General features: G+C 43.1%; 1 protein-coding gene across 1 annotated transcript; it reads right to left on the reverse strand.

The window, feature by feature from the left end:
- Positions 1-894: 894 nt before the first annotated feature.
- Positions 895-24,025, reverse strand: LOC118359815 (inactive serine/threonine-protein kinase VRK3-like). Its single transcript, XM_052482135.1, is given in 17 exon segments — positions 895-1,353; positions 1,467-1,730; positions 1,826-1,884; positions 1,997-2,117; positions 2,227-2,359; positions 2,452-2,545; positions 2,653-2,754; positions 3,250-3,334; positions 4,876-4,942; positions 5,046-5,101; positions 5,355-5,381; positions 5,384-5,494; positions 7,172-7,294; positions 7,392-7,424; positions 7,427-7,534; positions 7,609-7,835; positions 23,803-24,025. Coding segments are annotated over 17 exon segments (1,764 nt in total). The 5' UTR covers positions 23,883-24,025; the 3' UTR covers positions 895-1,279.
- Positions 24,026-25,324: the final 1,299 nt, after the last annotated feature.

Raw genomic sequence — 25,324 nt, forward strand, 5'->3', positions numbered from 1 at the left:
CTAAATATAGAACCTTTCACATATTTTTTTCTTACACCAACATGGTGGTTCACACAGGGATCCTATTAAAATGACTAGAAGGGCTATGTCATAAACCCTCAAAGTTCCAGAAAGGTGTGAACATGGCAGCTATATTGGTCAGGGAGAAATCCAAACCAGTCCAATTGGAATGAATGGCAGTAGAGGTATAATCAGGAGTTTTCTTATGCAGGAAAATAAAAGGCATGTACACAATTAACCTATATCAGCACAGAGACTGAAGAGGTAGCCTAACATCTTTATGGAACACCTAACATTTTAAATGTCATCCCTAAATGTTTATTTTCTCAGAGGAAATGTTATGGGAGGAGGGTGGAATATATGCAGAGGGCTACAAACGGAGTAAGATAACCACAGAAGTTTGAAAATGAACAGGATTTCTCTGCTTCCCCCCTTTCATGGGACTTAAAGGTTCTCTCCCTCTTATAATGAATCTGTTGCCTAACTTTCTTTCATAGCCAGCAGCCTCACAGGGAGTCCCCACCATGTAAGTGTCCTGACTTAGAAACTGTTCCCTCAGGGAGGGACCCTCTTAAACAGAGGGGTCATAAGAGACGCACAAGTCTGGAGGTGACAAGAGCATGTTGACTAGTCTGTGTTGTATGGCTCAATCTAGCCTCCATACAGTCTTCCACCATGTTTCTCACATCACAAACATCAAGTCCTGACAGATCTGAGAAGGGGCTCAACAAGAATCTAGGGATATGAGCAGCGAATTAGTTTGTAATTGGGCCATGATAACTACTCTTCCAGATCAGTGTACTGACCCTGAGCACTCAGGGGTACGTACACAAGAAGAGAGTTTCACAATCGACACCAGAAACCCCAAAGAAATTAGCACATACAGATACACAGTTGAATTAATAAAAGCTCTTTAATAACAAAGTATTATCCTGATATGAAAACAATACAAAACGTAAAATGCATATCATGAACATCTACAACACCTAACTGGAACAGTGTACATTTTTGTACTTACAATCATTACCACCCTGAACAAAGGTTCTTTGTTATGAACTGTATTATTTCATAGGTTAAACATTAACTACCCACTCACTGCCACAGTGCCAACTACTACTGACAATAACACAGTACAGCAGTGCTCACTAACCTGGCATAACCAAGAGTTTCTGTGCACTGCACCTCCAGTGAACTTAACGAAACGCACCTTCACACGCTCCTCCTTGAGTGCAGTAAAACCACAGCAGGACCCACACCACATAGTCATGAAGTCAGCATTTTAAAAACAGCTGGCTAAAAATTCCATTAGTGAATTATCATCCTGAAGTATCATCTTCCTCAGATCGCTTTCATCTGAAGAGAGATAAAGATAAAAGATAAAAACAAACATTCAGACTGGTGTAGAGGTCTAAATTAGTTCAGGAGATAACCTGAACAGGCAGCAGTGTAAGAATGAGTGGTCTAACCAGTTGGAAGGGACCGGTTTCTGGTCAGACCTGCTGGGGGGGGTTCCAGGTTTCTGTGGTCATCTGACTGTTTTCTCAATGGAGCTTGGGGATAGTGTGGAGGTTGTGTGGGTGTGGGTGTTTTGACCTGAAGGTCAAGGGGTTGCTCCAGTGACCCTCCCAGCTTCTGCAGAGCTGCACTAAGGCCTGCCCTCAGAGCCCTGTAGTCCGGCTGGTCAGAGTACTGCAGAGCCATCACCTGAGACAGGTACACCTGCAGCGCACCTGATACATAGTACACACAGATGCATTATATCCCACGCACACACAAAACATATTATGCTGCATACAAAAACGAATCACTAGAAAACTGGACTTACTGGAGACTTTCTTCTGTCCGAAGCAGTGACTCAGGAGAGCTGGAACATCCTCCATGTACCTGGATCATTAGTGAATGGTCAGGTTTGGCCACTCAAGTCTTTACCATTTTATAAATACAGAATAACATTATCATAATGGCCTTGTTGCCATAGTGAGGACCTGGCTCTCACCTCTCCTTCTCCGTGGCAACGCGGGCTGGAGTGTGTGTGAGGGAGGTCCAGGGCAGTGCCCCTGTGTACCAGCGCAGCATGCAGTAGCCCAAAGCCTGCAGGTCACTACGCCGAGACGGACCTAGAAGTACGATCACACACAAGTACTTATGGTTGGTTAGAGGCAACTTGTACATCCTCCACAGTATCCGAAGGACTGCAGATGATTGACAGGCCATAGGATGACTCACCTGCTCCCTTGTGAGATTCCAGGCTTATAAAATCTATGGCGCCTTCATTTGGTGTTCGGCTACCCTCACGGTACTCCACATGCCGGCCACCAGGTGAGTACCGGAAAGCATGGCAGTACCCTGCAAGATTTACCTACACACATGCATACAGGAGTAAGAGCATATTAGAAGGGTCTGGCAGCTACACAAAAGTACACAAACAAACAACTATACAAACACACTAACCTGTGTTTGTTGTGCTGGGCTGATGTAGATGTTTTCAGCATGGATGTCTGCGTGAAAATACTCATTTTCATGGATGAACTCCAACACATCCAAATGGGAGAGGAAGGAGAAAGGCAGAGTCAAACAGGAAGCACATCAGATAGGGAATCCTATTTTGAAGTCCTATCAGGGCCTCAGTATGAGCCTGAGAGAGCACTCACTACTCTGCAGGCCAGCTGAAGGACCGCTTTCTCAGACAGGAGCCCCTCCCCCTCATCCATGAAAGACTGAAGAGTTTGGCCCATGCTGGAGAAAATCAAAAACCTGAAACAAAAAATCTTATGTCACATGCGCCGAATACAACAGCCCTTAACCAACAATGCTTTAAGTTAAGAAAAAACACAAATAAAATGGTAAGTAAAAAAAATAGATGTAGAAAATAAAACAAATAATTAAACAGCAGCAGTAAAATAACAATAGCGAGTCTATATACAGTGTGTACAGGCACAGAGTCAATGTGTGGGAGCACTGGTTCGTCGAGGTAATATGAACATGTAGGTAGAGTTAAAGTGACTATGCATAGATTATAAACAGAGAATAGCAGCAGTGTAAAAGAGGGTTCTGGGTAGCCCTTTGATTAGCTGTTCAGGAGTCTTATGGCTTGGGGGTAGAAGCTGTTAAGAAGCCTTTTGGACCTCGGCTCCGGTACCGCTTGCTGTGCGGTAGCAGAGAGAACAGTCTGACTACACATTCAAAACACACAAATTCCCCCATATGTACAAGCAGGCAGAAAACACACATCTCAATGTACACACACACCTGTATGAGTCTTCATGGAGACCAAATCCTACACAGGAAGGAATCCCAAGGAAGTCCATCTTGGCATGCTTTATCCACTTGTCCACTAGGGGGAGACAGCATCAAAGCAGTTAGAAAGGCTCATTAGTAACTAACAGAGCCTCTACAATGTGCTTCCACCACCAGTAGTCTCGTCAGTCATACACAAACCAAACAGTTCCTCCTACTCTATACCTTAGTTTACACAACTTACACGTCCACCTATGGGTACCCATCTGAGTTGCCCATTCATACGCCAGTTTGCAGCTTGGCATTAATATAAGGATGTTCCAGCCAAGTAGAGCCCAACAGGCAGTGGTATGAAGTACTTAAGTCAAAAATACTTTAAAGTACTACTTAAGTAGTTTTTTGGAGTATCTGTACTTTACTCTTTATATTTGACTACTTTTACTTCACTACATTCCTAAAGAAAACGATATACTTTTTACTCCATACATTTTCTTTGACACCCAAAAGTACTCGTTACATTTTGAATGCTTAGCAGGACAGGAAAATGGTCTAATTCACACACTTATCAACAGAACATCCCTGGTCATCCCTACTGCCTCTGACCTGGCGGACTCTCAAAACACATGCTTCGTTTGTAAATGATGTCTGAGTGTTGGAGCGTGCCCCTGGCTATCCGTAAATAATAAATGATCCCATCTGGTTTGCTTAATGAAAGGAATTAGAAATGGTTCATACTTTAACTTTTGACAGTTAAGTATATTTTAGCAAATACATTTACTTTTGATACTTGTTAGAGGAAATTGTGGTTGAGATGATTAATTATGTATACAGTATTGATTAGAACCATTTATTCTGATACTATTATGTTATGGTATGAAAAGTAAAAGTTATTGGTTGAGCTGTTACTGAAAATATAAGCAGAACAAATTAATTGTCTGTGTCTCTTGGGGAGTTAAAGGGGGAGCGATGCTATGGCTTTTCAGACAGATAAGAAATGTCTGGGAGATGTTCCAGACCTAATAAACAATGGGCTCTTGTGAGAATCGGCGAGAGGGTGGGAAACTGATGATGTCATGTTCAGTTTATAACCTGTGGAAAAATGTGTATGCTTCAGTACTCTCTGGAATTAAACGCTCTTACCTGGCTTTTAAGACTGGTCTCGATCTACTTCATGCATAATTAATGAACTTACACCTCATTAATGAATTAGAAACGAGTGCGAAATTGGTTTTGGCAATAAAACAAAGGAATTTAGAATTCCTCGATCAATACTTAAGTATACTTAAAACCAAATACTTTTAGACTTCTCCTGGGTGACCTTAACTTGAGCCATTTTCAATTAAGGTATTTAAACTTTTACTCAAGTATGACAATTGGGTACTTTTTCCACCAATGCCTATGGGCTAAACATCAGTGATCTGCAAGCCCTCTCTGTGACCTGCTTATGAAAGGATTTTGTAACAATCTTGGCCTGGTATTCTTTAGAGCTTCTGTCAAATGTGTAACTGTACGGCCAGACCTACTTAAATGTGTAGATAGCTAAGGTAAGAGGACAGGTAGTCCAGTCAGGGGTCCGTTTTAGAGCTGTAGTCAAGCTGAGGGCTGGCCAGATAACCAAAGGCAGATCTTGACACTCACCAGATGAGGGCTTGGCAGCTCTCTGCAGGAAGTTCTGCTCATTAAACATCTTCCCGTCCTTAGCCCCCTGAGAACAACATACATCACTATTCACCACATAACACGCAAAGCAACACTGAAGCCAACATAATCATTCTATATTAGAGAATAGTCTGTGCAGTTACACTCACTAGTTTGAGGATGTGCTTGTAGTCACTGGAATTGGCACCTTGCCCATTCTGCTGGACTGGGGAGAGATTGAAGACAAGAAAAAATAATAAGTGTCTGATTAAATCACCCTAGCCCATGTTAGACACCATCCTGTGTGAAAGTATTCTTCAATCCTGGTCCTAGGGGTCGCACAGGGTGTTGCAGAGTTTTGTTCCAGCCCAGTACTAACACACCTGAATCAGTGAATAGTCAACTAATCATCAATACGTGTTAGTGCTAGCATGGAACAAGAGCAGTACACCTTGAAGAAGAGTGCAGTGTGACCTCACCTCCATAGAACATCTCTGCGTCGCTCTTGACTCAAGTTTCAACAGCCTCCATTTCCTGCCAGTTGTGTCACAAAGCTCTTCCCCTTCCTGCAGTGGCTCCACAGCACATACCCGCTTGGCCTTCTTTGCCTTCCCCTTGACTACAGACACACAGGAACATGCATATATATACAAGCACACATACAGTTGAAGTTGGAAGTTTACATACACCTTAGCCAACCAATTACATTTAAACTCAGGTCAGTTAGGATCACCACTTTAATTTTAAGAATATGAAATGTCAGAATAATAGTTGAGAGAATTACTTATTTCAGCATTTATTTCTTGCATCACATTCCCAGTGGGTCAGAAGTTTACATACACTCAATTAGTTTTTGGTAAAGTTGCCTTTAAATTGTTTAACTTAGGTCAAACGTTTCAGGTAGCCTTCCACAAGCTTCCCACAATAAATTGGGTGCATTTTGGCCCATTCCAACTAACAGAGCTGATGTAACAGAGTCAGGTTTGTAGGCCTCCTTGCTCGCACATGCTTTTTCAGTTCTGCGCACAAAATGTTCTATGGGATTGAGGTCAGGGCTTTGTGATGACCACTCCAATACCTTGACTGTTGTCGTCCTTAAGCCATTTTGCCACAACTTCGGAAGTATTCTTGGGGTCATTGTCCATTTGGAAGACCCATTTGCGACCAAGCTTTAACTTCCTGACTGACGTCTTGAGATGTTGCTTCAATATATCCACAATTTTCCTACCTAATGATGCCATCTATTTTGTGATGTATACCAGTCCCTTCCACAGCAAAGCACCCCCACAACATGATGCTGCCACCCCCGTGCTTCACGGTTGGGATGGTGTTCTTCAGCTTGCAAGCCTCCCCTTTTCCTCCAAACAAAATGGTCATTATGGCCAAACAGTTCCATTTTTGTTTAATCAAACCAGAGGACATTTCTCCAAAAAGTACGATCTTTGTCCCCATGTGCAGTTGCAAAACATAGTCTGGCTTTTTTATGGCGGCTTTGGAGCAGTGACTTTCCTTGCTGAGCGGCCTTTCAGGTAATGTTGATATAGGGCTTGTTTTACTGTAGATATAGATACTTTTGTACCCGTTTCCTCCAGCATCTTCACAAGGTCCTTTGCTGTTGTTCTGGGATTGATTTTCACTTCTCATACCAAAGTACGTTCATCTCTAGGAGACAGAACGCGTCTCCTTCCTGAGCGGTATAACGGCTACGTGGTCCCATGGTGTTTATACTTACGTACTATTTTTTTGTACAGGTGAACGTGGTACCTTCAGGCATTTGGAAAATGCTCCCAAGGATGAACCAGAGGTCTACAATTTATTTTCTGATGTCTTTGCTGATTTCTTTTGATTTTCCCAAGCAAAGAGGCACTTGAAATACATCCACAGGCACACCTCCAATTGATTCAAATGATGTCTATCAGAAGCTTCTAAAGCCATGACATAATTTTCTGGAATTTTCCAAGCTGCTTAAAGGCACAGTCAACTTAGTGTATGTAAACTTCTGACCCATTGGAATTGTGATACAGTGAATTATAAGTGAAATAATCTGTCTGTAAACAATTGTTGGAAAAATTACTTGTGTCATGCACAAAGTAGATGTCCTAACCGACTTACCAAAACTATAGTTTGTTAACAAGAAATTTGTGGAGTGGTTGAAAAACTAGTTTCAATGACTCCAACCTAAGTGTATGTAAACTTCCGACTTCAACTGTATGAGGGAGAAGGACACAAACCACGATGCCAGGCTGTTGGGAGTAATGTTTTTTGTTAGTTGTAAGTGGCTGTAGTTTAGACTTACCTGTGGAGGGGGACCCGGGGAGAGGTGAAAAGCCAGGTGAGGCAGCAAGCTCCACAGACTGTTCCTCTTTTGGGGTGAGAGCACGTCGTTTCCGTGGAGACAAAACAGATTTGTGGCTTTGATCTGCCGATAGGGAGGAAAAAGCATCAATGTGACAATTACATTTCCAAAGCCCGTCAATCATTACCACTGATGATAATCATACTGCCCGTCCCCTTACCTGCAGTATGTTTTGTGGAGGCTGTGACAGGGGACTGGTTATACTACAAGGAGCCTCCTCGCTCCAGGCCACGGGGACAGAGTTACAGGTCCTATGGAGTGGGGGACGGGTCGACACAGGGCTGGGGGTGGCACAGACGAGGCCTGTAAACAAACGAGAGATGTGACAAGTCCATATTTTAATCTCCAGGAAGAGAACCGCCCTCCCTGCCCATTACCTTCTGTGTCCCAGCCAGTCAGCTGTGCTGTGCTTGGAGTAGGACTGCTTGCATTAGCAGTCATAATTACACCATCAGTGACATGAAGCTGAGAGACTCCAGAGGAAGCAGCCTCCACAGGTCCAGAGGGGTCCACAACACACTGCAGCTTGTCCCCACAGGAGGGGCAGAACCGTAAGCCAGGCTGTAGTTTGGTGCCACACTGGGGGCAGAAGTGGAAAAGCATCCTGGAAACACAAAACGAGTTTCACAGACAGACAAGATCATGCTGTTTAACACAAACGGAGCCTGAAACTTTAGCTACACAAGGTTTTGTTCATGATTGATGACTGCTTTTGAACATTCAAGGGCAATGTAGCTAATAACATTATTTTGTTTACATTTTGGCTTAACTCTCAAAGCTATGAACACAACGTTGATAACTAAGTTAGTTAACTAACTTAAAATAACGTCTAATCAGATGTTTTAAAATCAGGAACCTAGCTAATGTAGTCATTTCCTCTGACTTGGTCGGATCTTGCCTAAAAACACAAGGTGACATTCTTTACCATACAAATCTAGATAGAAAACTAAGCTAAACGCTAACGTTGAATCTAGCTAAAGGCTCACGCTCGCTATCTCAACGGTGTTATTAGCAAAACAAGTTTAGACAGCTGCCGTCCGTCTCCTATCGCTAGCTAGCGAAATAAATTGGTCTAGCTTCAGCTTGTACTGCTCTGGTACCTTGCTCTTTGCAATCACAGGGACCTAAATCCGCCAGTAAGGATACATCCAAGGGGCTTCTTATTTCTAGCACATTGCAGAGACTCACCTTTATTGGCAGATTTAGGTCCCTGTGATTGCAAACCTGGGGAGAAGTGAAAAGCCAGGTGAGGACGCAAGCTCCACAGAACAGACTGTTCCACTTTTGGGGTGACAGCACGTCGTTTCCGTTGAGACCCAACAGATTTGTGGCTTTGATCTGCCGATAGGGAGGGTGGCGCTGTTAGTAATTACTACATGTGACCATCTGTACTTGCAGTTGACCCAATGACATCAGATAAATGTTATTTTACACGCCTTAGTGTGCTAATATATTACATGTTCTCAGAAGTTAATAAAAAAAAAAGCTCAACATTACGAAACAAGGAACAAATGACACCACCAACTCCTCTGAACCAGTGGCATCTCAGAGAAATCCGAAGTCTAATGTGCCACATTCCTGCACGTAGCCGGAATACTTTTGATTCTGACAATGTCATTTGACGATGACTTGGATGTATTAAAGTAGCAAATCGGACGTACTTGAGGCATATCTTGTAATATAAGAAAGAAACTACCCATGTCAATACAAAAACGGCGTTTGAACTGGAATTTCAAGTGACATAAGATGCAACGGCAATACTTGGACGATCAGCTTGTCTGCAAATGGCCTTTAATAAAGAGAATATTCAAGCTCGAACAAAGGACAGAGACCGACATTGAGTTAATATGAAGATTTATTCACAGGACTTGGAGTTGTTGCAGGAGTTAATTTTTTATTTCACCTTTATTTAACCAGGTAGGCAAGTTGAGAACAAGTTACCATTTACAATTGCGACCTGGCCAAGATAAAGCAAAGCAGTTGGACACATACAACGACAGAGTTACACATGGAGTAAAACAAACATACAGTCAGTAATACAGTAGAAATATAAGTCTATATACACAATGTGAGCAAATGAGGTGAGATAAGGGAGTTAAAGGCAAAAAAAGGCCATGGTGGCAAAGTAAATACAATATAGCAAGTAAATCACTGGAATGGTAGATTTGCAGTGGAGGAATGTGCAAAGTAGAGAGAAATAATGGGGTGCAAAGGAGCAAAATAACTCACCAGCAGCGACATCATTGATGTATACAGAGAAGAGAGTCGGTCCAAGAATTGAACCCTGTGGCACCCCCATAGAGACTGCCAGAGGCCCGGACAACAGGCCCTCCGCTTTGACACACTGAACTATATCAGAGAAGTAGTTGGTGAACCAGGCGAGGCAATCATTTCAGAAATCAAGGCTAGCGACTCTGCCGATGAGGATGTGGTGATTGACAGAGTCAAAAGCCTTGGCCAGGTCAATGAATACGGCTGCACAGTATCGTTTCTTATCGATGGTGGTTAAGATATCGTTTAGGACCTTGAGTGTGGCTGAGGTGCGCCCATGACCATCTCTGAAAACAGATTGCATAGCGAAGGTATGGTGGGATTCAAAATGCTCTGTTATCTGTTTGTTGACTTGGCTTTCGAAGACCTTAGAAAGGCAGGGTAGGATAGATATAGGTTTGTAGCAGTTTTGGTCTGGAGTGTCACCCCCTTTGAAGAGGGGGATGACAGCAGCTGCTTTCCAATCTTTGGGAATCTCAGACGACACGAAAGAGGTTGAACAGGCTAGTAATAGGGGTTGCAACAATTCCGGCAGATCATTTTAGAAAGGGTCCAGATTGTCTAGCCCGGCTGATTTGTAGGGGTCCAGATTTCGCAGCACTTTCAGAACATCAGCTGACTGGATTTGAGGGAAGGAGAAATGGGGAAGGCTTGGGCGAGTTGTTGTGAGAGGTGCATGCTGTTGACCGGGGTAGGGGTAGCCAGGGGGGAAGCATGGCCAGCCGTAGAAAAATGCTTACTGAAATTCTCAATTATAGTGGATTTATCAGTGGTGACAATGTTTCCTATCCTCAGTGCAGTGGGCAGCTGGGAGGAGATGTTCTTATTCTCCATGGACTTGACAGTGTCCCAGAACTTTGAGTTTGTGTTGCAGGAAGCAAGTTTCTGCTTGAAAAAGCTAGCCTTGGCTTTTCTGCCTGTGTATATTGGTTTCAAGCTTCCCTGAAAAGTTGCATATCACAGGGGCTGTTCGATGCTAATGCAGAACGCATAGGAGGTTGTGTAGGACTTTGGGAGTATGCAGTTGCATGGTTTGCTAGCTGTCTGAGAACTCCGTGCACTCCATTTGATGGGCTTATGTCTGTTAAATTGTCTGTTTTGAATGGTGTGCCCCAAGGCTCTGTACTTGGTCCTCTCTTATTCACTATTTATATAAATAATTTAGACAAATTTCCAGAACATGCAAACTGCTTTTTATACTGTTCAACATACCTTGTGTCAATTGAAGTTTATCCTCAATACTGACAAAACTAATGGTGTTTTCTAATGCAAGTGTCATGACGTTGCCCTCTTTGGGTATAGCAAGCCCCATCCCCCTGCCTCTCCCTTGCCTCTTTCAACTAGGTTGCTGTGGTCAGAGAGATGTCATAAATTCCCGAGAAGACCCTGCCACATAGTATAAGAGGCAGACTAAATTTTCATAGAGCACAAAGGAATTTCTTCCACCTCACAGACATCGAGGTACGAACAAATTTCATGTTCCGGAGAAAGTATAAAAGATCGGTAAAGAATCCAGCTACGAACTGGTCCATTTGTCACAACTTGGGGAAGCTCATGGGAGACGTGTGGCCGCATGACCATAATGCTGTTTATATAATAGCCCCAGATATGAGGTTTACATCTAATTGTTGTATAAGATGAATGAGTGAGTATGATACTGTTTACACAATTTTAAAATGTGATTTTGGACTGTTTAATGAAGGAAAACTCAAAAAGGGAATTGGATTTGAACTAAAATCAGAGGACCGCCCCTGAGCCCAGTTAGGGTCAGACATACTGGGACAGCCCTTTTCTGCCATTCCGAATAAAACCCCCACTCTGGTTTTCGATCAGCAGACAGAGCTTACCTCAAATTACGAGACGGCTAAAGGTTGCAGACCATGTTTTTCTCCATTATGAGAGGACAAAGGTTGTAGACCATTGTTGAATCTTTTAACCATACTGCGTGGTTAAACTCTTAGACTATCGATACCGACAGAATAAGAACAAGTCTTTGATATTAATTACTAGTCTGCAGCTAAGAATTCGGTAAAATTGAACGCGAAGAACGACAACCTCCGAAACAACCATTCTATGACGAAAAAAATTAACGTCACTCAACTATTCACTATAACCACGACAGAGAGAGAGAGAGAGAGACAATTCTACAAAAGAAACAAACTTTTCACGAGCGATCAAGAAGACACACTGAGCATAAATATATATATTAATTGCAATTTTTCCCGAAAGAGTGAGCGTTCATGTGCAAAGGATTAGCATTTCAATTGTTATAATTATCACTCTGTAGTGACTTCTTAGTCGACAAAGTTATCATTTCCTAAAATAAAGTGGGGTCATCTGAATATTTTTCCTTGGTGCCCCGACTTCCTAGTAATTACGGTTACATGATTAATCAGTCTGATCGCGTAATACTAATTACAGAGAATCTTCGATAAAAACTATAAGTCGTCAGTTAATGACAGTAAAGACAACACACATATATAAAAATATATATACACACACACGTGTTTTTGGCTATGCCGGATTTATGCTATTCTATAAAATAATTTATCCATAATTAATATTACCTGATTGAGCTAATCAGGTAAATGTAATTAACTAGAGAGTCGGGCACCACGAAATAATATTTATAGAGCTGTTATCTTCCGAATAAACTCTTAAAGACCTAGCAATATTTTACATCAATAGCAGTCAATATTAATTGTCATCTTAATTCAGTCTCATCTGAAAGTTGTAAATTCTTGGTTATCTGCACGAAACATGGCTCACAAGTTGAATCAGCAATACAAAAACTGGGTTTAATTATTTATTTACTAAATACCTAACTAATCACACAGAATTACAAATACACAATTAAATCATAGCTTGATTACAAATTACGTCATAAAGGAAAACGTCCCTAGTGGGCGGAACAGATATGACAGCTTGTTACACAAAAGAAAAGGGCTGGGTTTGAGTGAAAGAGCGGGAAGACTGAGGAACAAAGGCCGAAGCTGTGCTACCGTAAATACAGTATCTTATGAATTCTAAATTACCGCCCATTTGGAAAAGGAAAATGCAATAAATATTTACTCTGAGCTGCGCTTCGGTCGGTTGGTGGTAGATGGAAGGCCGTGTTGCCCAACAGAGTCCTTTGAAGAATGTCTCTGGTTGTCAATTGGATACGTTGTAGTAACGTCGTTGTGTGGTTGATAGGATACTGTCTGTTCCTTCCTAACCTGCGTTTGCATCTGCTGTTGCTAAGTCAACGGCTAGGAGGCATCACTTCTGTCGTGAATAAAAGTTCAAAGTTCGTACCATTAGCAAACAAAGCTCACGCTGATGTTTGCTTCGTTCTGTAGTTATCTGAACCATTCTGACATCGGACCATCGTCCTCACATCCTCGGAACAGGAGGTTATATTGTCGTCAAGGCTTTATATAGGAAGGGAGAGGGGGCGTGTTTGAAAAGTTATAGCCCATGTCCCTTCACAGGGGCGGGCCCCTGATTGAGCAGAGCCCTATCTTATAAAAACCCCAAAGCTCACATTGTAGAAGCTAAAATCACATTTCATCCCATCACGAATCATTTCATATTCAAACATTTAAATTGAACAACAATTCCATGTGAATCCGATAACTCTGATGTGTAGACTTTCCACTGTAGAGTTTGTCATCTTATCATTGATGAGAATTGCTCAGATGACAACCGAACTGATGACATTCATTAAGTACAACCGCATATGTTCCATTGGTCGGATTACCAGAATATAGTTAATTTCCCCCCACCTTCTGATGTTCCCAGAATCTCTATGTTAACCAAGGGTTTTGCAAATGTAACATCAGCAGGGTAGAGAGGAAAGGGGGGGAAAAATATGTATTTATGACCGTCATAAACCTACCCCCAGGCCAACGTCATGACAACACACACACACACTGCTCAAAAAATAAAGGGAACACTAAAATAACATCCTCGATCTGAATGAATGAAATATTCTTATTATATACTTTTTTCTTTACATAGTTGAATGTGCCGACAACAAAAATCACACACAAATGATCAATGGAAATCAAATGTATAAACCCATGGAGGTCTGGATTTGGAGTCACAGTCAAAATTAAAGTGGAAAACCACACTACAGTCTGATCCAACTTTGATGTAATGTCCTTAAAACAAGTCTAAATGAGGCTCAGTAGTGTGTGTGGCCTCCACGTTCCTGTATGACCTCCCTACAACGCCTGGGCATGCTCCTGATAAGGTGGCGGATGGTATCCTGAGGGATCTCCTCCCAGATCTGGACTAAAGCATCCGCCAACTCCTGGACAGTCTGTGGTGCAACGTGGCGTTGGTGGATGGAGCGAGACATGATGTCCCAGATGTGCTCAATCGGATTCAGGTCTGGGGAACGGGCAGGCAGGTCCATAGCATCAATGCCTTCCTCTTGCAGGAACTGCTGACACTCCAGCCACATGAGGTCTAGCATTGTCTTGCATTAGGAGGAACCCAGGGCCAACTGCACCAGCATATGGTCTCACAAGGGGTCTGAGGATCTCATCTCGGTACCTAAGGGCAGTCAGGCTACCTCTGGCAAGCACATGGAGGGCTGTGAGGCCCCCCAAAGAAATGCCACTCCACACCATGACTGACCCACCGCCAAACCGGTCATGCTAGAGGATGTTGCAGGCAGCAGAACGTTCTCCACAGCGTCTCCAGACTCCGTCACATCGGTCACATGTGCTCAGTGTGAACCTGCTTTCCTCTGTGAAGAGCATAGGGCGCCAGTGGTGAATTTGCCAATCTTGGTGTTCTCTGGCAAATGCCAAACGTCCTGCACGGTGTTGGGCTGTAAGCACAACCCCTACCTGTGGACGTCAGACCCTCATACCACCCTCATGGAGTCTGTTTCTGACCGTTTGAGCAGACACATGCACATTTGTGGCCTGCTGGAGGTAATTTTGCAGGGCTCTGGCAGTGCTCCTCCTGCTCCTCCTTGCACAAAGGCGGAGGTAGTGGTCCTGCTGCTGGGTTGTTGCCCTCCTACGGCCTCCTCCACGTCTCCTGATGTACTGGCCTGTCTCCTGGTAGCGCCTCCATGCCCTGGACACTACACTGACAGACACAGCAAACCTTCTTGACACAGCTCACATTGATGTGCCATCCTGGATGAGCTGCACTACCAGAGGCACTTGTGTGGGTTGTAGACTCCATCTCATGCTACCACTAGAGTGAAAGCACCGCCAGCATTCAAAAGTGACCAAAACATCAGCCAGGAAGCATAGGAACTGAGAAGTGGTCTGTTGTCACCACCTGCAGAACCACTCCTTTATTGGGGGTGTCTTGCTAATTGCCTATAATTTCCACCTGTTGTCTATTCCATTTGCACACCAGCATGTGAAATGTATTGTCGATCAGTGTTGCTTCCTAAATGGACAGTTTGATTTCACAGAAGTGTGATTGACTTGGGGTTACATTGTGTTGTTTAAGTGTTCCCTTTATTTTTTTCAGTAGTGTATATAGACTCACACATATACAGTGCCTTGCGAAAGTATTCGGCCCCCTTGAACTTTGCGACCTTCTGCCACATTTCAGGCTTCAAACAAAGATATAAAACTGTATTTTTTTGTGAAGAATCAACAACAAGTGGGACACAATCATGAAGTGGAACGACATTTATTGGATATTTCAAACTTTAACAAATCAAAAACTGAAAAATTGGACATGCAAAATTATTCAGCCCCCTTAAGTTAATACTTTGTAGCGCCACCTTTTACTGCGATTACAGCTGTAAGTCGCTTGGGGTATGTCTCTATCAGTTTTGCACATCGAGAGACTGAAATTTTTTCCCATTCCTCCTTGCAAAACAGCTCGAGCTCAGTGAGTTTGGATGGAGAGCATTTGTGAACAGCAGTTTTCAGTTCTTTCCACAGATTCTCGATTGGATTCAGGTCTGGACTTTGACTTGGCCATTCTAACACCTGGATATGTTTATTTTTGAACCATTCCATTGTAGATTTTGCTTTATGTTTTGGATCATTGTCTTGTTGGAAGACAAATCTCTGCCCCAGTCTCAGGTCTTTTGCAGACTACCATTTTATCCAGAATGGTCCTGTATTTGGCTCCATCCATCTTCCCATCAATTTTAACCATCTTCCCTGTCCCTGCTGAAGAAAAGCAGGCCCAAACCATGATGCTGCCACAACCATGTTTGACAGTGGGGATGGTGTGTTCCGGGTGAGAAGCTGTGTTGCTTTTACGCTAAACATAACGTTTTGCATTGTTGCCAAAAAGTTCAATTTTGGTTTCATCTGACCAGAGCACCTTCTTCCACATGTTTGGTGTGTCTCCCAGGTGGCTTGTGGCAAACTTTAAACAACACTTTTTATGGATATCTTTAAGAAATGGCTTTCTTCTTGCCACTCTTCCATAAAGGCCAGATTTGTGCAATATACGACTGATTGTTGTCCTATGGACAGAGTCTCCCACCTCAGCTGTAGATCTCTGCCGTTCATCCAGAGTGATCATGGGCCTGTTGGCTGCATCTCTGATCAGTCTTCTCCTTGTATGAGCTGAAAGTTTAGAGGGACGGCCAGGTCTTGGTAGATTTGCAGTGGTCTGATACTCCTTCCATTTCAATATTATCGCTTGCACAGTGCTCCTTGGGATGTTTAAAGCTTGGGAAATCTTTTTGTATCCAAGTCCGGCATTAAACTTCTTTACAACAGTATCTCGGACCTGCCTGGTGTGTTCCTTGTTCTTCATGATGCTCTCTGCGCTTTTAACGGACCTCTGAGACTATCACAGTGCAGGTGCATTTATACGGAGACTTGATTACACACAGGTGGATTGTATTTATCAGTCATTTAGGTCAACATTGGATCATTCAGAGATCCTCACTGAACTTCTGGAGAGAGTTTGCTGCACTGAAAGTAAAGGGGCTGAATAATTTTGCACGCCCAATTTTTCAGTTTTTGATTTGTTAAAAAAGTTTGAAATATCCAATAAATGTCGTTCCACTTCATGATTGTGTCCCACTTGTTGTTGATTCTTCACAAAAAAATACAGTTTTATATCTTTATGTTTGAAGCCTGAAATGTGGCAAAAGGTCCCAAAGTTCAAGGGGGCCGAATACTTTCGCAAGGCACTGTATACACACAAACAGGCAACTTTCCAGGTAGGTGGGTCTAGCATTCACACACACTTTGGTTTGGTGTGTGGATTTAATGGTATAAAATGTAGGACGATTACAGCCATATATAAAGCTTTGCGAAGGTAAATGCAGTTGATACGGTTGAATGTTAATATCTGATCTTTTCCAAACACACACTAGAGGAACTTTATGAAGCAACCATGCGGTTTAGAAGCCTCGGTCCGTTACATATCATCTACACTTTCTATTTTTTTAATAGAAAATAGGTTCTTGCACTAACAACGACAACAGCCACTACTACTACCACCCCTACCTCCATAGCAACTACTCCTAAAACTACTGCTCCTACTCCTTCAACTATTGAAACTGCTGTACCCTTGACTAGAGGTCGACCGATTAATCGGAATGGCCGATTAATTAGGGCCGATTTCAAGTTCACAACAATCGGAAATCGTTAATTTTAGAAGCCGATTTAGCCAATTTGAAAAAATAGATATTTTTTTTACACCTTTATTTAAACGAGGCAAGTCAGTTAAGAACACATTCTTATTTTCAATGACGGCCTAGGAACGGTGGGTTAACCGCCTGTTCGGGGGCAGAACGACAGATTTTTACCATGTCAGCTCGGGGATTCAATCTTGTAACTTTACAGTTAACTAGTCCAGCGCTCTAACTACCTACCTCTCTGCACTCCACGAGGAGACTGCCTGTTACGCGAATGCAGTAAGAAGCCAAGGTAAGTTCCTAGCTAGCATTAAACTTCTTATAAAACACAAACATAATCACTAGTTATAACTACATGGTTGATGATATTACGAGTTTATCTAGCGTGTCTTGCGTTGCATATAATCGATGCCGTGCGCATTCGCGAAAAAGGACTCATTGCTCCATCGTGTACCTAACCATAAACATCGATGCCTTTCTTAAAATCAATACACAGAAGTATACATTTTTAAACCTGCATACTTAGAAAGGTTAGCAGGCAATATTAACCAGGTGAAATTGTGTCACTTCTTTCGCGTTCATTGCACGCAGAGTCAGGGTATAGGCAACAGTTTGGGCTGCCTGGCTTGTTGTGAATTAATTTGTCAGAATTTTACGTAATTATGACATAACATTGAAGGTTGTGCAATCTAACAGCAATATTTAGATTTAGGGATGACACCAGTTAGACAAAATACGGAACGGTTCCATATTTCACGGAAATAAACGTTTTGATATAAGGCCACTCGAAGATGTGGAGGGAGTGTGTAATTGGCATGCTGACTGCAAGAATTTCCACCAGAGCTGTTGCCAGAGAAGATAATGTTCCTTTATTGCCTCAACGTCATTTTAGAGAATTTGGCAGTACATCCAACCAGCCGCAACTACTTTTTCTTGCCATTCATTCATATAATTAATATTATTATTATTTTTGCTGCCTCTGGGCCCTTAGGGCTTTAGCCCTGGTAAGCCCCTGCATTATCTGGCCCTGCCCATAGGAGAAACCTTTGAAATATAATTTTAGGTTCCAGGTAGAACTCTTTTGGGTTCCCTTTCTACAGAGGGTTCTACATGAAACTCAAAAGGCTCCTATGTGGAATTAATAAAGGGTTATTATATGGGGACAGCAAAGAACCCTTGAGTGTACATACAGTATATCAGACATATATACTGTACACAACCTTCCAATACATATCAGCATCAAAAGATTGTCAACTCCAACGAACCATTGATTTCAATATAAACTTCCTCTCAATTATATACTATATCAAGAACATCCCAACACAGCATTCATCTGAACATCTAAAACAAAGCACATTTACAATTACTCACTGTTCATTAAGAATTTCTCAAATATTTGTGTGTAAGTAATATACAGACCTATGTATCTGAATAGGAGATGGAGTTGTCACTGGTACAGTAAGTGCATTAGTGTACATGTAAGTATCAGTATGAGGGTGTTGATGAGTCTCTCCCTAAATCTTATTCAGCATCGCAGAGATTTTGAAACATGAACTACAGGTGAACCCGCCCCCTGACATCCTCTCAGGGCTAAAGCGTAGACATGCCCCTGACATGGTTAAGTTAATCTTCTCTGTGTCTAAAAGCCCACCAACAAAATGGGTGAGTTACCATGCACTCCCAAGTTGCACATCACATGCCGAAAACATCTCAAACTTTTGTCAGGAATAATGTCTGTGTGGAGACTGTAGCGGGACAACTTGGTAAGATTCTCTTTGGTATTGAAGTTGAGAACATAACCATCTCTCACCTGTCAACACCATTCAACATAGAAAATCTGAACTACAGGTAGCTACCGTCAAAATCAACTTAACAGTGGTAAGATTTAAACAAGCTGCTTACATTGTCATTTTCTTTTCTTCAGGAAAAAGGAGAATACAACGTGTGTCTACCTCAACCAGAGTCATAAATATGGACTGCATATCTTTCAACTAATGGGAAATGTTGTATCACATCGATATATACGGGCTAATGCTTTGATAGAGCATGATATGAAGCAGAATGACTTATTCAAGAATGGAATATGAACGTCTGTTTCTTACTGTTGGAGGTGAACGGGTCACTGACGGCTGCCACACCGAGGCTCACTAATCTGACCATCTGTAGCTGTGACCACTTCTTTTTGCCCTCATGGTGAGATGATCCTACTTTTCATATTACTTCCCAGATTATATCTTAGTGTTTGCCATTTCCTTTCCTGAGATCTATTCATGGGCAGCATTTGCATATCTCCAGAGTCAAAAAGTCAGCTCCAGTTACCATAGTGCCATGCTGCCCTGAGAGGAATAGTCAATGCATTGAGATTGTGTTCCAATATCCATATTCGCTTCTTGTTTACTACGCACTGCCAAAGTAATATACAAATGGTATGTAGATAGTCTTAGGGTACTCAGATCTGTATGAATGTCATGTGCAGCATGATGTCACTGCTCCCACAGATCCCTGATGTGAAACTGAGTGAGGTCCATGCCAGGACGCTGAGCGTGCTCACCTGTGTGGGCGGAGCCATCTGTGTTCTTCTGCACGTCACCTTACTGACACACTGCCTCCAGCCTTTGTGAGTGACACCCGTCAAGCAAACACACACATTTTAAATACTTAAATTGAACCCACCAATCACATTACAGTTGAGAAGGATTCAAACATTTCATAGGTCATGGATACAGAAAACACATCCTTCTCCATACAGCTAAGCTGCCCATGACTGCTGACAGAGGAGTACCTCGCTAGTTGCTTTGCCTTCGTCCGATGCAGGTCTGCAATCTGAAGGCCATGTACTGTCAGCCTATGTTCATGGCCAAAGCTCCCAAGTATCACCACTACAAATCAAAAGAGCAACTGTATACAAGAAAATGTCAAACCAGCCTCCTCTGATAAGATGTTTGTGAATAAGCACTGATGGTGGTACTGTGTCTCACCTCACTAGCTAGCAGGTTAATGAGGCGGTCATGTCTAGCTATGTAGAAGTCCTTCTATGAATGGCAAACGACCACATACAAAATCTCTTTCAGAAGGAAATCTACTGACCATGTCATGCTGGTTCATCTCCAGTTGGGGGCATCTCTGCTGTTACTCAACCTGCTGCTGTTGAGCAGTGTGGGTTTGGCCTTTGTGGGCCCTGCATCTATGGCCCCTGGCCTGTGTCCTGCTGTGGCCGTCCTGCTGCACAACTCACTGCTTCACCTGGATGAGCTAGCATCTGTACAGGCTGCTGGTCCTAGTCTACAACACCTACATGAGACACTACCTGCTGAAGCCAAGCCTGCTGGGCTGGGGTAAGAACAGCAGTTTCAGAACAGACACCACAGTTAAATAGTCAACAAAAATTAACATGTCCAGACCAACAGAAAACTAAAAAGCCAAAGCCTCAATCTGTCTCCTCTCAGGTGTTCCTGCTTGGTATCCATTGTTGCAGCTGTCAGTATGGATTTCTATTGGCTGAATAGCAGAATGAGAGTTTATTAACAAACCATATCATATTGGTGCATTGCTTACCAGCCCTAAGGAGGACTTTCTCCCTCTGATACACAGGTGCTGGATAAAAGACTGATGTGCTGTACGGCTCTTATGTGGCTTACCGGTTAGTGGTCCTGCTCTTCAACAGCACCATCTTCGTCATCACAACGATGCTCAAGCTGCGCTCTGTCACGTCGCCGCAGGAGAAGAGGCGGAGCCGCAACATCACCTGCAGTGTTCTGAGGCTGACCTGCGCCATGGGCCTCACCTGGGGGCTGGGCTTCTTCTCCATTGGCTACACCAACTAAGTCATCCTCTACGTCTTCACCATCCTCAACTCACTTAAGGGTAAACTCTCATCCTTATCGGAGGGAACCAACGGCATACTTTATTTTCTATTTTTCCTTTCTATAAGAGCGCGAAAACAAGCAAGTAACAGGGGTGAAAGACTTCCCGTACATACTATCTAAATAATGCTTATTCAGGAACATCACAATTTTACATTTCTAACAATGCAGATCGCAATAATGTAGTGCTGAGCTCCACAGACAAGTATGGCTGTTCTACACAATATATTCTTTCTGAACATTCAGCAATGTTGAGCTCTCCAGATACACCTCTGCTAGTTTATGACACTGCTTCCTGTTTTACACAGGGTTCTTCCTGTTCCTGAGGATCTGTGTTAAGAGACTGCAGGGGCCAGAACCGAGTTCCATGACAACTGGACAGAGCTCAAGCACCCACATTCTCTCCGTTGGAAGCGAGGTCTGGCCCTCTTCTGGAAGAACAAGGCAGTCAGTGCCTAAAGAGGGAGCAATTGGAGCAAATACATCCAAGTTCTGAACAAAAGCTCAATGAGATGAATGGAAATTACTAATGGAAATGAAGTACCGTGAAGGAATTGTTTGCGTCGGTCCCAAACAGTACATCACATTGTTAAATAAATAAATGTTGAAGCAGATAATCACTAAGAAAGAACTTGTTGTACTCCTATCGTTTAATTTCTTCCTGTTAAAATTAGATTGACTGTTTTTTTATGCCATGATGTATGCACATTTCACCTAAAGCCTTCTATTATATTTTCCTGGGATGGAAAGGGGGGTTGGATTAGGGTTGGGGCTGTTCCCAGAGATTGTAATTGTAATGAATTGTACACTTTAATTCTGTAATAAATATACAGTACCAGTCAACTTGACACACCTACTTTATTTGTACTATTTTCTGCATTGTAGAATAATAGTGAAGACATCAAAACTATGAAATAACACATACGGAATCATTTAGTAACTAAAAACATTTTAAACAAATCAAAATATATTTTACATTTGAGATTCTTCAAAGTGGCCACCCTTCCCCTTGAGACCATTCTGTATACTTCTGGCCCTTCTTTGGACATAACAAACCTCCAGATGAGCTTCAATGCCAGACAGCTCTCCTTCCATGGCCTCCAACTGCTCTTAAATACAAGTCAAATTAAATGCATGCTTTTCAACCGATCACTGCCCGCCCATCCAGCATCACTACTACAGTTCGGACTTAGACTATGTGGACAACTACAAATATCTAGGTGTCTGGTTAGACTGTAAACTCTCCTTCCAGACTCATATTAAGCATCTCCAATCCAAAATTGGCTTCCTATTTCACAAAAAAGCATCCTTCACTCATGCTTCCAAACATACCATCGTAAAACTGATCCTCTACCGATCCTCGACTTCAGCGATGTCATCTACAAAATAGCCTACAATACCCTACTCAATAAATTGGATGGAGTCTCACAGTGCCATCCGTTTTGTCACCAAATCCTCATATAATAGCCACCACTGCGACCTGTATGCTCACTGGCTCCAGGTCATCTACAAGACCCTGCTAGGTAAAGTCCACCCTTATCTCAGCTCGCTGGTCAGCATAGCAGCACCCACCTGTAGCACGCGCTCAAGCAGGTATCTCTGGTCACCCCCAAAACCAATTCCTCCTTTGGCCGCCTCTCCTTCCAGTTCTCTGCTGCCAATGACTGGAACAAACTACAAAAATCTCTGAAACTGGAAACACTCATCTCCCTCACTAGCTTTAAGCACCCGCTGTCAGAGCAGCTCACAGATTACTGCACCTGTACATAGCCCATCTATAATTTGGCCCAAACAACTACCTCTTTCCCTACTGTATTTAGTTTATTTTTTATTTTGCTCCTTTGCACCCCATTATTTTTATTTCTACTTTGCACATTCTTCCACTGCAAATCTACCATTTGAGTGTTTTACTTGCTGTAATTATATTTACTTTGCCACCATGGCCTTTTTTTTGCCTTTTACCTCCCTTATCTCACCTCATTTGCTCACATCGTATATAGACTTGTTTATACTGTATTATTGGCTGTATGTTTGTTTTACTCCATGTGTAACTCTGTGTTGTTGTATGTGTCGAACTGCTTTGCTTTATCTTGGCCAGGTCTCAATTGTAAATGAGAACTTGTTCTCAACTTGCCTACCTGGTTAAATAAAAGGTAACATAAAAAAAAATGAATTCAAGGCAAACAACCAGCATGGACACCACAGCATTCCGCAACAATACGCCATCCCATCTGGTTTGCGCTTAGTGGGACTATCATTCGTTTTTCAACAGGACAATGTAACACCACACCTCCAGGCTGTGTACGGGCTATTTTAACCAAGAAGGAGTGATTGAGTGCTGCATCAGATGACCTGGCCTCCATAATCACCCGAACTCAACCCAATTGAGATAGTTTTGGATGAGTTGGCCCGCAGAGTGAAGGAAATGCAGCCAACAAGTGCTGAGCATATGTAGGAACTCCTTCAAGACGGTTGGAAAAGCATTCCAGGTGAAGCTGGTTGAGAGAAAGCCAAGTGTGTAAAGCTGTCATCTAGGCAAAGGGTGGCTACTTCAAAGAATCTCAAATATATTTTGATTTGTTTGACACTTTTTTAGTTACTACATTCCAAGTGTTATTTCATAGTTTTGAGGTCTTGACAATTCTTCTACAATGTAGAATAAAAAATAAAGAAAAACCCTTGAATGAGTAAGTGTAGCCTAACTTTTGAGTGCATTCACCCACCATCTCCCTCCTTTTAGAGAGGTGTTTGAGGTGGAGTCTGAATGCATGGTGATGGGATAGGTTGTCAACTTCTGAACATTACAGTATCGTCCTGTTGGCTTACTGAAACATCCCCTAACCAAGAACCTCTTCCCTCATAGTCACCTCCTGTTCCTGTACCACGTCCCCCTGGAACAACCCAGTGGTTCGGTCCACTGTCTGCACCGGACTCCTGTCTTGCCCATACTCCCTTCGTAAGCACTCCAGCTCCTCTCTCTCCCTTTGCATCCTTTCCTTCTCCAACTGCAACTCCACTCGCTCTCTCTGCAGGTCTTCCCTCTCCCTCTGCAGGGAGCGGGCCTCCTGCTCTTGGCTTCTCCTCAGGGTCTCCAGGGCCTCTTTCTCTGCAGATGTCTCTCTGGTGTTGGCCCGACGTAGTATCTCCAGGAGCTCCCTCTGCTGCTCCAGTGCCCGTGCCTCCTGCTGCTGAGCACTCCTCAAGGCCTCCGTCAGCTCACGCTCCCGCTCCAACACACGCACCTCCCCCTCACATGCTCCCATCACATCAAATGCATCTACAGAGTGAGAGAAAGAGCGCATAGACAGGAAAGGCAGCATGAAATCAAGAGCTCAGGTTCTCTAACTTATGTAATTTCATAAATGAACACGTATGAGCATCAGTTCTTCAAATACAGAATAATACAGTATTTTGGGATCAACACCGACATTCACATATATACAGTCATCAGACCGACCTGGAAATTTCCATGGGCTTTGTTTCAGTGCAACCTCTCCAATTCTCCTTGACATGTTGGTGTGTTTGGGGCCTGAGTCGCCGTCTCTGCGCAATGTCTTCTGGACACCGCTGGTCTTCTGTTTCTTGATGTGGCACTCCAGGCGAGCAAAGGCATCTGGATGTCTCTTGGAGAGGTGGCGCAGCAGGTTGCTGGTGCTGCTCTGGTGCTGGATCTTCTCATTGCAGATCAGACAAAGCGAGCGGTTCTGCTCCTCCAAACGCTCGTAGTGCGTCCACACGGAGCTCCACTTACGGCCGGATGGTGTGGCCCCTGCACTGCCCTGGCCCACAATCCCAGCCCCGCTGTCTCGGACCACAGCATGATCCTCTGCTGCCTTCAGGATGCCATTGATGGCGCTTGCGATGTCTGCATCACTCACAGAGGCTGCCTGCTCTGGGGGCTGCTCCTCTAGTGCTACCTCCACTGAAACAAACAGACCAGCAAAAAACTAAATACAAAAAATAAGTTACTCCACTGAGGACTGTCTGACAACCATTCACCTAAAATGTGTTGCTAGCTAATCTATCTTACTCCAAAAGCACGTGGAAATCCCTTCAAATTAGCAGATTCAGCCACACCCATTGCTGACAGGTGTATAAAATCTAGCACACAGCCATGTAATCTCCAGAGACAAACATTGGCAGTAGAATGGCCTTACTCAAAGTGGCACCGTCATAGGATGCCACCTTTCCAACAAGTTAATTCGTCAAATCTCTGCCCTGGTCAACTGTTAGCGCTGTTACTGTGAAGTGGAAACATTTATGTGCAACAACGGCTCAGCCACGAAGTGGTAGGGCATACAAGCTCACAGAATGGGACTGCCAAGTGCTGAAGCGCGTAGTTCATAAAAAAAAATATGTCCTAGGTTGCAACACTCACTACAGAGTTCC

Source organism: Oncorhynchus keta, chromosome 2 (genome assembly GCF_023373465.1).
Source record: "Oncorhynchus keta strain PuntledgeMale-10-30-2019 chromosome 2, Oket_V2, whole genome shotgun sequence".
Classification (NCBI taxonomy): Eukaryota; Metazoa; Chordata; class Actinopteri; order Salmoniformes; family Salmonidae; genus Oncorhynchus; species Oncorhynchus keta.